Source organism: Triturus cristatus, chromosome 3_2 (genome assembly GCF_964204655.1).
Source record: "Triturus cristatus chromosome 3_2, aTriCri1.1, whole genome shotgun sequence".
In the NCBI taxonomy this organism is placed as follows: domain Eukaryota; kingdom Metazoa; phylum Chordata; class Amphibia; order Caudata; family Salamandridae; genus Triturus; species Triturus cristatus.
The window spans coordinates 184,140,549-184,156,601 of record NC_140584.1 but is presented as its reverse complement, the minus strand read 5'-3'; the positions used below and the strand labels follow the sequence as shown (position 1 = coordinate 184,156,601).

At 45.9% G+C, this 16,053-nt stretch overlaps 1 protein-coding gene across 1 annotated transcript in view; it reads left to right on the top strand.

Annotated features, from left to right (window-relative positions):
• CCDC93 (CCC complex scaffolding subunit CCDC93) overlaps positions 1-16,053 on the top strand; it is a 1,072,960-nt gene that overhangs the window by 722,247 nt on the left and 334,660 nt on the right. The window contains exon 17 of the mRNA XM_085647463.1: positions 3,046-3,117. Within this exon, the coding sequence (XP_085503589.1) occupies positions 3,046-3,117 (72 nt within the window). The remainder of the gene's footprint in view (positions 1-3,045; positions 3,118-16,053) is intronic.

The window sequence follows — 16,053 nt, the reverse complement described above, 5'->3', positions numbered from 1 at the left end:
ATCAACTTCTGCTCCATCTCTGTTGTGGCTCTGTTTTTGCCAAGTTTAAATAAACTTAAGACCTGGCTGTTGTAGGCTGTGGTGGGCCGCTAAGCTAGTGTAGTGCCAAGATACACCATTGGGTGTGATTTGTATATCAAGTGGATATACTATAACATAGTTAATGAGGTTGCGGTGGCTACTGTTTTGAGACTATGTGGTTGGGATAGTAGTATAGGGTCTACGTTATCCTTGGGTACACCAAACATGCCACAATTGAGCATTGTTTGCAGGTCAGTGATCCCATCCATTGAGGTTAGGGAGCCCTCATACTCTGCCAAAAAGAGAAAATGTGTGGAGATGGGGCACAGTCACAGTCGGGGACTTTCAATATTACAACTAAGTTTAGCTAATTTTCTTTCTCCACTTCCAAGTGCTGTATGTGAATTCCATCCAGAAAAAATAAATCCCTGCTCAGTAAGTGAGTTTGATATGCAGTGTTGATAAATGAAGCATCTGGGTTTGTTATCAGGCACCAAGACATTTTCAAGAAATACCTTTGTAGTGCAAACTGTAAATTTTTGGTCTGTAGTTAAATGTGCATTGATGATCTGCTTTCATTCAGGTTTAGAAACTCAGACAATAATATTCTGAATTTGTTCTATTTTTATGTCTGTGGTTGACCTTTTGATTTTGCTAAAATTATGTTTAGACTATATTTACTTATAGCGGCTTTCAGCCATCCTCTTCATCCATAGGTCTATTGTTGCTTCATTCACAGTTTTCTTCAGTCCACTGAAGCATCCAGCGTGGGGCCAAAAGTCAGCTCACTTCAGCGATTTTGTGAGTGATGACATTGTGCTCTCTCACAAGGTGCACATTTGCGCACAAAGCACCAAGGAATACTAAATGTGGGCTTTGTGAAACTACAAAATTGTTTTGCTTTTAGACAGTGTTTTTAGGTCTTGCCTGAAACAGCACATGCACTGTCACTTGCGAGACATTTTGTTTACTTACAGGGAGTTTAGAGCCCTGTGTATGCCGGTTTCACTTCCTCTTATTGCTATCGTACCTGGCTTGTGTCCTTCTACAGCTTGATGAACTTCGGAGATACTTTTTTTTCTTTTAGTTGCAGCTGTACATTTGGTTGCATGCTGTCTTCATTGTTGTTTCTTTCCCCATCATTGTTGCTTGCCCTATCATTGCTGCTTGCCCTATCATTGCTTTGCCTCGTGCCTCCCAACCCTGTACCGCATTGCTGCTTGCCCCGTTGTTCCTTGCTACCATCCCTTCAGCGTTGTTGCTTTTCCCTGTTCGCCCCACCCTTATTGTTGCTTTGCCCAGCCTCCGCCCTTGTTGTTGTTTGCACCATCCCCACGCCCTTTCTCAAGTTGTTGGTTTGCCCCATGCCCCCCTCCCCGTTGTTGCTTAGCTTTGTCCTGCCCCACTCCCTCACATCCTGCTAGAAGAAAAAGCTCTGACACGGCTAGCACTTTCTGCGCGATACCGCTTTCTTCGAACATTTAGTAAATATGCACAACAGCCACGCTACTGTACAACGTAGCTAGAAGACATTGACAACGCCCAAAGCTCTTGCATAGGCGAGACCTATTGGCTTTGCCAATGCTTGGTTTAGAACATAAGGTGTTGTGCTGTTCACACTTCGTTCACACATTGAATGCAGCACATCGCTATGTATAGGAAACATTTGTCCACATTGTTTTCTTCTCCAGTGCGTGCTGAAGATTGTGATGTCTTCCACGGATTTCTAAGAAAGATAAGACAGTACATTCTCATCTAGCTGTTTTTTTTTTTTTTACTTCTTAGCTTCAAAATAACTTTTGTCTTAGGGTTTTAGGTGCCTGCCCATCAATAACGTGTATATACTTGCATCTTTTGCCATGCTGGGCACTTTGGCACAATGTTGACATGTGACATGTCTGTTATTCATTGTTTTTGCCTTCTGGAATGGAAATAAAATCCAAAGGATGGTTTTGTAGTGTCACTTCCATGGTCATCAACTTCCTTTCTCACTGTCTCCAAATCCGATCAGTGTCAGACAGCATGGGGAAGTGGGTGGTGTTTTATTCTGAAAAGGCAATGTTCTTTTTACCTGAAAATCAAATCCACTATACAAAACAAAGAAACAGAATCAACATTTCAAGGACAGCCAACTGTGAAGTAGCTGAAAAGTGGTGGAAACTGCAGTGATTCAAAGTTGGAGGAACGCATGAATTATTAGGGTGTAAGTATATAAATGTTTACCACTAAATAATTGTTTTGCTCAGTAGACTATCCCCACCCCACCCTCTTCGTTGCTTTACCCCGCCTCCCGTCCAGAGTTCTTATTATGCTCCACCTCCCCACCACCCCTCCAGCGTTGTTGCTTTGCCACATCCCCCACACTTTCCTCCCCCCACCACCTTCTGACCCCTCACCACCTCCCGTCTACCCCACTCACTCCTGTACTCCCCATCCTCTCTCGCCCCTAGTAAAAATAAGCACTATAACGCGGTCAGCGCTGGCCAAGTCATAGCATTTTTTTTTTACTTCCAGCCATGCAGCAAAGCAGCCACGCTGCTGTACAACATTGTTAAAATACATTGATAAAACCAATACCTCTTGTATAGGTGAGATCCATTGCCTATGCCAATGCTTGTTTATATTGGTGCAGATCTGGCAGCTCATCCAACAAAGAAAAAAAATACAAACCTGTGATAAAATAAAACGAGCATTGAGAAAACAAAAAACCTGGCATCCGGTGTCAGAGATCTATTGACTTTGTTAATGCTTGTTTTGTCTATCCTGTAGTGCCCACAAACTGCTTCTTTGAGTAAAACAACGTAGCAATTAAAGAATTCCGTTTCAGAGGTCATTGGAAATGTGAAAGTCTGCATTAACTTTCCAGTCTGTGGTGTCACTTACCTATGAGTTGCTGAAAGTTTATTTTGATTGGTAAAATTATTTAGCTTTTGTTGAGATGTGTTTTAAACTGTTGTTTTCAGTTCTCCATTTTATACAGTCATGTTATCAATGGTAATCTAACAGGCTTTTCTCCCTTTTCAGGAACGAATAGAAATCATTGACCAACAGTACAAGCTTGAGAAAGAGAAACTTCAGAAGATTCGACTCCTGTTGGTGAGTTAAATGCATTTTGCCTAAAAACCAGCTCAAATTTCTCCTTAAGTGGGATGTGGTTTTGAATTGCTGTAAAATCCAAGAATAATACTTCTTGAAATTGAAATCTTCTATTATTATGTTAATTAAACAACCTACTACTAGTTCCTTGAATCATCTGGTAATTCAGCATCAGACGGCCTTATCCGCACTTTCTAATACCATAATAATCTGATCCCAATTTGAGCCTGGACATTTAGAGTGATTATAAGACCCAAAGACCCACCAAAACAAAGTCAACACAAAAGCTACAATTTAACATCCTATACTATGCCTTCTGTTACACCATTACTTTGACGAGCTTCAGTACCTGTGGAACCATTTTAGTTGGAAAAGAATGGGGAGAAAGGAGGGTGGTGATGAATCTACAGTAAGAGTATCAGAAAGTGCATTGCCAATGCTAAGTAACTTGTTCTTGTTATTGATACTTTTAACCGATTCCTCACCTTTAGAATAGATACCAGAGCAGTACCTTCTTCAGTGGTTTGTCTGTAGAATTACTCCAACCAAAAACACCTACACAACCAAATGGCAAAAATGCCCTTCCCATTAGACCAAGCTGTCGAGCCAGTAGTGCCTTGGGAGCTTGTGTACTGATGCCCACGTTGCAGCCTGACAATTATCCAGGACAGGCACTCAGCGTGCCAGCGCAATGGAAGCAGCCATGGACCTGGTGAAATGGGACCTCCATCCTTCTGTAGGCTACTTGTTGTCCAGTGCATAGTACATCTTAATGCAGATTCCCATGCCCAGATGTTCTGGGTACCACATTATCTTTGTCCAATCTGAAGCCACTAAGGATGATTTGGTCCTGGTCATTCCTGATCTTCTTCAGAAATTGGGGCAGGAGCGGTAGCATAATGGAGTCCCATTCGCCTCTTCAGGTGGAATGCATCTCAAAAAGAGGCAGAAGTTCCGGCATCAAGGCAGATAAATGAGCTGATGTTCTCAGTCAGAAGAATCTTCATCAAATTCAAAAGCAACTTATTTCCTACCTGGTGGAGCCAGGGGAGTAGATTTAGAAAGGCAGTTACAAATTGTTAATCCTGTCATGAGGTCGTTCCCTAGACCTTTCGAAATCTTCGGGTAAGTTAAGTCCAAGCTTCCGCATAAGAAAGCGAAGCAGGACTTGACTGCATCCTGCCACTCTGACTTCAAATAGAAGGCCCAAGGCCATCAATATTTAAGCAAAAGGAATGCTGTACAATGCAAACATTCACTCCCATTCACAAGCATCTGGGATTAATCCATCATTATTTTGCTCACAACGCCACTCTAGTTTGGACCCAGCAATATGCAAATCAGTCTTCATCCTGCTCCTCATGGGAACAGTCCAGCCCGAACTGCCAATCCAGGTCTTCCCTTGACCGGAAACAAGATTCCTGGGACCGGTTTTGGGGTATCACTCCTCATCTGCCAGGCTAGCTTGAATCCAGTGGTGCAGTGAGCTCGGAACCCACAAAACCATGTTCTTGCCTGCTTGTTAGTTGGCTTGCGGGCGGGCTGCATAGGCCAACCGGCCAGTGACCCATATTTTCTCACCAAGCTGCCCACTCCAGAGAATTTCATTGTACAGGTTTCAACCAGTAAGGTGAATCCTAATTTATTTCCAAGCAATAACCTAGATATTGAATTCAAAAGGATTAATGCCTGTGGCAAGCGTCTTCTTCTGCCAGCCTGGCACTGAGATCCATAATGACAGTCTGTATGATGGTGCAAGATGATACACATTCCATTTAGGGCATGACCAGTGAGATCTTTTCGCGGTCCGGGAGGATCTTGGGACCGCTTTGGTTCAGACATCCATGCTGAGCAGGACGCAGAAATGTATATCTTCCTGCAGGCTTGAATATCACAGGCTACTGGCATGGCAGTTGGTACCAGTGTTGTGCTTCGCAGACACGCCTGGATGAGCCCAACCCTATTTTCCAGCAATTCACAGGCACTGCTAATAGATATGCCCTCTGAAGAGTCCGCTCTGGAGCACTTGAAAAATAGCTGAGCTACATGGCATTCCTTGGGGCCTTTGACCCCCTGCAAATCAATTTTCCTACCAGTTCTAAAAACATAGGTGCCATTCCAGGAAGTGGAATAGATGCAGCAACAGCCTTCCCAGCCAGTGATGCAGCCAACAGTCAGATCTTTGGATGCTATGGATGTGGATCCGGCCGGAAGTGCACACGACCGCAGGGGCATAATTTCTCCGATTTTTCTTCCCTCAACTACAACAGTCAACAACCTGCTTAAGTTTGTCCTCAGCTGCTCATGTCCAAATGATAGGGGTCTAGATTCAGCATTTCCTCTCAGGTTGTTGATCCATCACATTCAACAGATGGGTCTTAAAGTTTGTTAAAATGTGTGGCACCATATATTTTCCATTTTCACCACCTAATATTATTCCATCAGCAGAATGTATTTTGGAAGAGTATCAGTGCATTTGGCTCCAAGAGGTCTGCCTGTTGCTCTCCAACGGTGCCATTGATCTGATACCAGTTTTAAAGAAAGGTGGAAGTTGTTATTCCCACTATTTCTTCTCCTGAAAAAGAACATAGGCCTCAGGCCTGTCTTGGGCGTCTGACCCCTGAATTCCTTTCTGCAGAAGGAAAAATTCAAATCTCTCACATTGGCTCAGATCCTTTCTGCCATGGACCTGGAAGAGTGGATGGCATATAATAGAATTTCAGGAAGTTTATTTTCATATACCTGTCCTGCAGTTATCCTGCATTTTAAAATAGGACAGGAGCATTATCAGTTTACCTTGCTCCCCTTCGGTCTCACTAACACCCTTTGAGGGGGTCACAAAAGTGATGGTTGTTGCTCAACTCATCTTCAGATGTCAGAAGTTCCTATATTCCTGTATTTTGATGACTGACTGCTGAAGGGGGCTTACCTCTGTCAGTTATATACCACCTCTGGACAACAACGGAATACCTGCCTATGTTGGGGATTACCATAAAGGAGTAAAAGTCCAACTTGATTACATCAAAGAGTTCAAGGTTTTTCCTGTGCTGCATCAAGCCCAGGACATTTGGCCTTACATCCTTATACCACAGTCATGATCCTGGATCTTGCTGAGGTGGTACTGAGGCTTCTTGGTGTCTTCGCCTCATACATCCTCCTTTTTAAGTATGCCTTGTGATGCACGCAAGTCCTGCAGTGGAACCTGAAGTCTTAGTGGGCCCGGCATTAAGGCGGCTTTTCCAACACTAACTGGGTCTTGGAGGACATAGCCCAAGATCTGCATTGATGGTTGACAGACCACAATTTGTCTTGCAGGAAGCCACTCTCACTCCCCACCTAGATCTGACAGTGGTGATGAATGCATCGCTACAAGGTTTTGGGAGCGGTTACCTGGGGGATGTGAAGACCAGAAATCTCTGTTCTCAGTGGAGGGATGACTCCACATCAACCTCCTGGAGGTATGGGCTATCCGTCCATTCCTGAAGGCTTTCCTGACTTTCATCAAGGAGGTGCTGGTGCAGGTTTTCATGAACAACACCACTGCCATGTGATATTAGAACAAGGAGGGTGGAGTGGGGTTCGGTTCCAAGAGACTTCGAATTTGTGGAGGTCACTTGACCACCAGAATCATCTTCCTGGTCACAAACCTCATGGCAGGGCCTCCTGAATGCCAAAGAAGATGAACTGAAAAGACGTCTCACAGCTGACGAATGGTGTCTATTTCCCAAGGTGGCGCAGGGAGTACTCGACCATTAGGAAGAGCTATGGCTAGGTCTTTTTGCCACCGTCAAGAATGCAGTGTTAGCAGTTTTGTGTTTTTAAGTGCCCGCAAGAGCATTAGTTAGGAGACTCATTCCAACTGAAATGTATCAAGGGACTCCTGCACGCCTTCCTATCATTACCTTTCCTGTCCAGTGTCCTGAAGAAGATTAGGAACGACAAGACCCAAGTCATCCTGCAAGCCCAAATAGGGCAAATAAGTGTGGTTTCTGAAACTCCTGAGCATGACCAACTACCCTCCGTTTAGGCTACTACTTCGGGAGGGCTTCTGTCTCAGCAACAGAATAGTATCCTCCACCTAAATCTCCGCAACTTACACCTCCTTGAGTAGAGATTGAATGGCGACAATTGTCTGCATTCCATTTGCTGTCTGAAGTGGTGGAAGTCATCCTCGCTGCCAAACACCGCTCCCTGAAATCTATTTACTTTCTGCATTGGGACAAGTTTATAATTTGGTGTGGTGCCTGGGGCGTTCACATTGGCACCTTGTAGTGGGCACTGTAAAAGTTTATTTTTCTGGGCTTTCTACATTTGCTGCACCATCCACCCTTGCATAAATTGCCTGTTGTGATGAAATGTATTTAATGTTTGACACATGTTCTTTCTTGAACGGTTTATGATGCTCTAATGGGACCTTAACTTTGTCTTGTGTGCCCTTTTAGCCTTTGTGTAGTTGCCTGCTGTGTCTCCTGACCCTCAAAACAGTATTTATCATTGTGATTGTGTCAGCTCCTCGCATGATGGAAGAGCAGATACTTTCAGTTTAACCACCCTGCGCCACCTTCTTTCTAAACAAATTAGTGCTGAGGACTCAGACGGCCTTCTTACCAAAAGTTATAACTCCTTTTCCTGTTGGGCAATTGCTCACTCTTCTGGTATGCTTTTCCTCCCACTGACCCCTTGAAGGAGAGACTACATTGGTTGGACCCCAAAAGGGCTTTGAGTTTTATACTGATCTTACCAAGGACCATCAAGTGGACAAGCACATATTTGTGTGGTTTTCTGTGGACTTGCAACGTTCAATGAGAATTTAGTTTTTAGCTAATATTAATATGTAATCATTCTGTTCCATGTTTCCATTACATTCATTTTCAATTAGGTTTCCGATATATTAACAGCTTTATCACACTCCCTTAAATGCCCGTGTATTGTATATAGTCATTTGATTTACTTTTGAGGGGTTATAAAGGGTGACGTTCACCTGAGCTTTTCTTGAAGCTAAAATCACACTTCCAGCATGAAAAGCCCAGAATGGAAGCAAAAGTCCAAGCCTCACCTACCAAGGCGTTTCTAAATGTTTTCTACATGTTGGCAGATGGGATTCGGGCCTACTGGAAAGGGTGGATGGAGTGCAATTTAGTAGCTGCTCCAACAGAGATGGTAGATTTCACTCTAATGAAAGCAACAGTTGTTCAAGCTAGTATTTCTCTTGAGTGAAGGTATACCTTTATCAAATTTTACACATTTGAAGGTGTTAGGCAAATATCAAGCAAACACAAGGAGATGATGGACGGAGTGTTGAAACTTTTCAGACACTCACCCCCAGTCACAGATCTGGGTTGAATCCATCGTCGTCCTTTAGCTCACTTCGTCACCCCAGTTCAGACCCAGTCATATGCAAATAAGTCTTGACAATGTGCCTCATGGGAACAGTCCAGCCCGAGCAGCCAAGCCAGTTCTTCCCTGAACCAGAAACAGGCATCCTGGGACCGGTTTCAGGGTATCACCCCTGTTAGAAATGGGGGTCTCTAGTTGGCAATGGCTGGCCACTGTCCAAGTAGGGACTCTTCTTCCTAAGTCAGAGTAAGCGGGCCACACTCTTTGATAACCCCTGCTCAACCCTGTGGTAACGTAGCACAAGCAGCTAGGCTTATCTCAGAGGCAGTGTGTGAAGCATTTATGACCATACACAGTAACACAGTGAAGAACACTACAAAGGGACACCACACAAGTAGTTATAAAAAAGAAGCATCTTTATATATAGACTTAACACAAGACCAATAATAGTAAAAAGCCACAGTACTAGAAAAATAGGGTTACTCTTGAAATGCTGCAAAAATAGTTCAAAGTGTGCAAAGAGGAGTTCAGTTCAAGGCAGTGGTCTCTGCGACCTTTTTACTCACAAAATACCTGGATTCTGTAGCAAAGCAACCAAAATGTCGCTAAGGAGTTGTAGCGATGATTTTCCTCATGCGTGACCAGCGATGCGTTGAATCCTTGCCGCAAGGGAGGATGATGCGCTGATCTGTGTGCAGGACAAAGCGACAAACTTCTCCACGCTAAGCCGACGATGCGTTGACATCCTTGCCGCGAAAAGAGGATGATGCGCCGAGCCTGTTGCGTGTGCGATCTTGTTGCGATGAAAAGAAATGGCGCTCCGCGAGGGAGCGACGATCCTGATGCGATGCAAGGAAAATGGCGGACGCTCGGCGTCCACGCTGCGATGTCGTGAAGCAATGAACTCGATGCGATGATCTCTGTCAAGCGAGCCTTTGGCAGCCCGCAAACAGGTGATGCGATAATCTTGAGGTCAGCGAGCATTTGGCCGCCCGCAAACATGTAATGCGATGATCTCTGGTAGCGAGCACTCAGCGGCAGCAGCGCAATGATTTTTCGTACGCGCTTCAGCTGCGGCGGCTCGCAAACGGGCGTTAGAGATGATTTTCAGCACTCTCTTCTCCACAGTAGAACTAGAGGCCCTGGAACTCACAGGAGCCTCACCTGCAGATAGAAATCCTCGCTGGGAGGAAACGGGAGGCTGGTGGTGGAGTTTGATGTGCCTGAGACTCCAGCAGGAGGCTAGCTCTCTTCTAGCCCTTGGGTGATTGCTGTAGCAAGATAAAATAAAAGTTCCTTCAAAGTCCTTTTCCTCTTCTTCCAAGTCCAGTAGTAACCACTGCAGGCCAGTCCAAGAAATAGCACAAGCACAGGGACAGTCACCTCCTGCAGATTCCTTCAGTTACACAGACAGAGGTTCTTCTTGTTGTCCAGGAGCAATACAAATTGTAGGGGTTTCAGCACAGATATTTATACCCCAAATGTCTTTGTTCTCAGAAGCTACAAGTCACTGAACCCAGCCAGAACCAGTTCTGCCCAGTCCTGGAGCACTTTGTTTACCAGGCTGCATCTTTCCTTTCAGAGTGCAGGGCAGAGACATCAGACGCACCACTGGAGGTGGAGCCAGCATTGTGGAGGGAAGGCACAGCCCTATTCAGGTCCCAGGTGCAACTTCTCCCACCCATCTAGATGCAGGTCTCTCTATTCAGCACTGGGACACCTCACCCTGTGTCCTGGAACTCCCCTGCCCTGTCACTCCAAAACCAGACAGCCAATACACATAACAGCAGAGCACACTGGAAGGCTTAGGCAAGAAAATACCTACTTTCTAAAAGTGGTATTTTCAAACACAGAATATAAAAATATACTTCACTAAAATATGTATGTTAATATTCTGAGCTCAGGCATACTAAATTCGTTTTTCTACCATGTTCTTTGGGTCAGTTAGAACTATAGAATGTAATAGTCAAACTGCCCATTCTGGCCTATGGAGAACAGGTAGCCTTACAGTAGTGAAAAACGAAATTGAGTGTAATTCACTACTAGGACATGCTACACACACCAAGGCATGTCCTGTCTTACACATACAATGCACTCTACCATAGGGGTGACTTACATGATGCCAAGAGAAGGTTCGGGGGCAGGGAAGTGGGTGCACTTCACAGCCAAGATGGCAGTTCTGGACTTTAGACAGACTCTGCAATGGCAGGTCTGAGACACACTTTACAAGCTGCATCTGTGGGTGGCGCAAACCAGTGCTGCAGGCCTACCAGCAACATTTGGTTTACCAGCCCTGGGCACACACAGGCCACGCTACTAGGGACTAACAGGCAAACCAAATAAGCCAATCCTGGATATACCAATTCACATGTCATATTTACACAGGGAGAGCATATGCACTTTAGCACTGATCAGCAGTGGTAAAGTGCCCAGAGTCATAAAGCGAACAAAAACAGGTTAGAACAAATCCAGGAGGAAGGCAAAATGACCCTGCAAAAAGGGCCATTTCCAACAACCCCTCATCAGCCAGGCTAGCTTGAGTCCAGTGGCAAGCAGACATAGTACTCCTGAGTACTCTTTATGATTGATAAAAGGGTTTGAACCAAGCTAGGTATTCAGGATAGCCATGTAAGAGAAACTAATAAACGATAAATCTAAAGGAAACTCGATTATGTGGTGTTTATTTGGGAAATTTGCCATGGATGTGGACCTTTTGGACAAAAGTTGAGCACGCCTCCTCTGTCGGTTGCTTAATATTGTTCTGCTTTGCATATACAGATGGGCTTCTACAACAAAGTCCCACTTTAGACCTACACACCAGCAATGAAGATCCAATATAGTCAGGAATGCCACAATTTGAAGCAGTGTATATTTTCTGGTTAGAAAAATGAATAGTTTGAATTTTCTATAATCCTCTGATGTATTCTGTTATTCCAAGAACGACGACTCAGGTTAGAAAGATGCTGATTGCTAGGTATGCGCTGCACCAATATTATCTTTCAAGTGAAAGGTAGGACCGACGAGTGCTGTTATTCAGAATATAAATCTGGTCTTATTGCCTACAATTATCGAAGAAAAACAAAACTACTGGTTGTGATGAAAATTTCACATTCTGACCAGTTCCTAGTAATGAGGTGCTCACTCCCAGGGCCAACCAGCCAAAAATGCCACATTAGTTACAAATAACAAACAGATGGGAGAAGCACTTCTGAGGGTGTATAAAACAAAAGAGTCCAAACAGCAATGGATATAAACATTACACACTACATATATTGAAGAAATGTTATTCGTTATTTCTGTGCTTCAACTTTAAAAGCATGGACGGGGACACAGCCAACGTGTTTTGTCCCGTAACATAGTAACTTCTGCAAGGCTGTTAAAAACACATAAGACAAGACTTCAGAGAAAAACAAACTAAACACAAACCCACTGTAAATTAACAAAGATATAACACAATGAAAAAAGACAATATATGCACAATGTAAATACAAACCACAAGTTCCACATTTATAAGCAACATGACGCATACATTCAGACTAGTAAATCACTTAAAATAACATGTAGAACTATTTCTGAGAAGTTTCCCAGACCAAAACATTGTAGTTCAAAAGATGTATAGAGAATAGGACTCCTTTGTTTTATACCCCTTCAGAAGTGCCTCTCCCTCCTGTTTGTTATCGGTCTAAATGCCTAAAATTCCTTTCAGAGTGTTTTGACGCTACATTATTAAAGATCAGGTGCAATGCCCAGTTACTTTTGTGTGTGCGATGCTGTTGATGAATCACCTTAAACTCATATTACTACCTTGATAAATCAATACACCCACAATAAAACTTTATTGAAAACAAAGTGATGAATTTGTGTTAAATTGTACATTAGCACCACTTGACTTGAGCCCCAAAATATTCTCTCTGGAAGGTCACCACCTTATGTTGCACAATTGAATCACCCCTCTAAAGGGTTTGTGCATTGTAAACACTAAAGCATCAATTCCTGATACGACAGATGAAGTTAATTAGTTTGTCACTGGAACAGGTGATGAGACTGCTGAAAATGCAGTTTTGGGATAAGGACTATATTTCAATGTTCGAGGCATATGAGCTGCAGATTGTACACTTAGCATAGATCGCCATCTGGTGTTGGGCCCGGATGTTTGCAGTTTGTTTTTGTTCTTTGGACAGTCTTTGGAAGTCACGAGTTCGGTGACTCCTCCTTCGGTCCGTACTGCGCATGGGCTTCGGCTCCATCCTCAGATTGTTTTTTTCCGCCATCGGGCTCGGATGTGATACTTCGTGCTCCGGCTTCGAACTCTACGGTTCCAGCCTCGACGGAAAATCCTCGTTTCTTCGAGTTTCTTCATCATCATCTTCATCTCTCGAAGCGGCACTTTGCTCCATCCCGTACATCGGCACCGGCCTTCGGGCCCTCCTCGACTCCGGTCCCAGCCGATGGAAAGGACTCCGTTCAAAAAGTGCCCAAAATGTGGGTCTAAATTTCCCCACACCGACCTCCATCAGGTGTGTAACCTTTGCCTCTCTCCAGAACACGAGGCTAGAGACTGCCCCGCCTGTAAGTCTTTTCGATCAAAGAAGACCATTCGGGATCGAAGAGCTCGACGCACCATGGCGCACTCATCGTCCGCAGCTCCACCGGACATCTTCGGAGACGACGCCGAAGCTTCGGGGCAACTACACACCGAGCAGGAGGACGACGTCGTCAGGGCTTCCGAGGCCGACGACTCCGACGTGGAGGACATCACACCGGCGCAGCGGGTCGTGAGTACTGTACCCCCTCCCACCCCCGCGCCCAAAACCAAAGAGACTCCGGTTACACCCTCGCCTGCAGGCCTGGGCAAAACCAAGCACACAGCTTCTATCACCCCACCTTCGGGCCCGGTGTCGAAGCCTCAGAAGTCTCACGGCAGCTCGGGCTCGAGCCAGCCGACGCCTGGTGCCGAAAAACACCATCTGGCACCGAAGAAAGTGATTCCCAGCTCGACTCCGAAGCCACCGGTGCCGAAGCCTGGACTCTCGGTGCCAACAAAACACAAACACAAATCTGTCGGCACCGACGCTCCGGCGCCGAAAACTCCTTCGACGCCGAAAAAAACGGAGGTTCCAAAAAAGCATGGCACACAGAAACCATCGAAACCCTCGGCTCCGAAAACATCTGCGCCACGGACGATTCGGCGCCACTGGATCTCTTTACACCAGACCCTTTGCAAAAGACTCTATTTAAAGATCCAAAGACTGGGCTATTGACTTTAGTTGTCAAGAAAAGACGACTTGACACCCCGGCTCCTCCTCCACCGCCCAAGCGGAAGGACTCTGCTACTTCTCCTCTCAGAGTGCCCTCCCCACTACCTCCTCCTCCGCCTCCTCCACCTCCACCTCCTCCTCCCCCTCCCCCTCCCAGGTCTCCGCCACCCTTACCTTATCACTCCCCGACCCCGTCCCCAGATCCGGATTTCGGGGATCCACATTACGACCCAGCGGACGCCCCAATGGACCCCACTCCACCGGGGACCCCAGACCCATGGGAAGATTACCATAACCCTGACATACCTGATATGCCTCAGGACGACCTATACCCATCCAGGCCGTCTCCTCCAGAGGACTCCTTAGGTTTTCACCACTTACTGCACAGAGCAGCACACTACCATGGGGTGGAAATGCATAATGAACCAGTGGAAGACGACTTCCTACTGGACACATTTGACATTCAGGACAAGTCCACGTCTATGTTGCCCATGCTTAAAGGCGTCACCAAGCATGCTGCAGAGGTGTTCAAAGACCCTGTCAGGGCCAGGGTATTGAACCCTAGAATAGAAAAAAAGTACAAGGCGGCACCCACAGACCCTGCATACATCAAGGGCCCTGCTCCCTTAGATTCCCTAGTTGTGTCCACAGCTAGAAAGCGGGCTAACTCCCAGTCCTCTGGAGAAGCCCCACCGCCAGATAAAGAATCCAAACTTCTAGACGCGTCTGGCAAACGCACCGCCTCCCAAGCTGCAAACATGTGGCGCATTGCAAATACACAAGCGCTACTTGCGCGCTATGACAGAGCACACTACGACGAGCTTGAGGCTCTTATGCAGCACCTCCCCGAAAAACACAAACGCAAGGCTCATGACCTAATACAGGAGGGTAAACTAATTACTAACACCTCTATTAAGTGTGCCCTCGATGCAGCTGACACTGCTTCTAGAGCCATAAACACTAGTGTCCTGCTTCGCCGTCATGCCTGGCTCAGGATCTCAGGGTTCAAGCCTGAAGTCCAGGCATCCATACTAAATCACCCCTTTGACCAACAAACTCTCTTTGGGCCAAAGGTGGACGAAGCATTAGAAAAGATGAAAAAGGACACAGACACAGCAAAGTCTATGGGGCCACTACAATCACAAGCCCCCAAACGCTCCTTTCGACGCTCATCCTTTCGTAGCACAGGCAGAGGCTACTCCACCGATAGCGCCTCTACCTCCTACAAGTCCCCTCCTCAAAATACCTTTTCAAAGGGGGGCAACCAAAGGGGTGGTTACAGAGGCAACAACAATAAGGGCAGGGGCAAAACTAACACCACCCGTTCTGCCACCCCGCCCGCACAATGACTTCCCTTCGCTCCCCCCAGACCATTCCACTCCGGTCGGGGGCAGACTACAAAACTTTATACACGCATGGGAGTCCATAACATCGGACAAATGGGTGACCCAAATTATTCGGTCAGGGTACTGTCTCGAGCTAACATCTACCCCACCCAATATCCCACCAAGGCACCGTCCAATGTCTCAAGAACATTCAACACTGCTCAAACAGGAGGTGCTCTCCCTCCTCCAAAAACACGCTATAGAGCAGGTCCCCGTCAATCAGCAGAATCTAGGGGTCTACTCTCTGTATTTCCTAATACCAAAAAAAGACGGGACCCTAAGGCCCATTCTGGACCTCCGGTCTCTAAATGCATACATACATTCAAACCATTTCCACATGGTCACCCTACAACAAGTCCTCCCGCTCCTTTGTCAGGGAGACTTTCTTACTACCTTGGATCTGAAAGACGCATACTTTCACATTCCAATACACCCTTCTCACAGAAAGTACCTCAGGTTTGTGGTGGACGGTCAACATTACCAGTTCACAGTTCTCCCCTTCGGGGTCACCACCGCACCACGGGTGTTTACCAAATGCCTAGCAGTTGTAGCGGCACACCTCAGACGTCAACATATTCACGTCTTCCCTTACTTAGACGACTGGCTCATAAAAGCCGCGTCCTACAACCAATGTGTGCAACATACCAACAGCACCATTCAACTGCTCCACCGGCTAGGCTTCACGGTGAACTACCAAAAGTCCCACCTCCTACCATCTCACACAAAGCAATATCTCGGGGCCACTATAGACACCTCCAAAGGTATTGCCTATCCAAACTCAGCCAGAATCGCAAGCATGCAAGCCTTGCGCAAAACATTCCTTCCTCAACACTCTCTTCCAGCAAGAGTGTTTATGAAGCTCATAGGAATGATGGCGTCCTGCATTTTTATAGTGCCCCATGCAAGACTCCACATGCGTCCACTCCAAGAGTGCCTAGCACGACAGTGGAACCAGG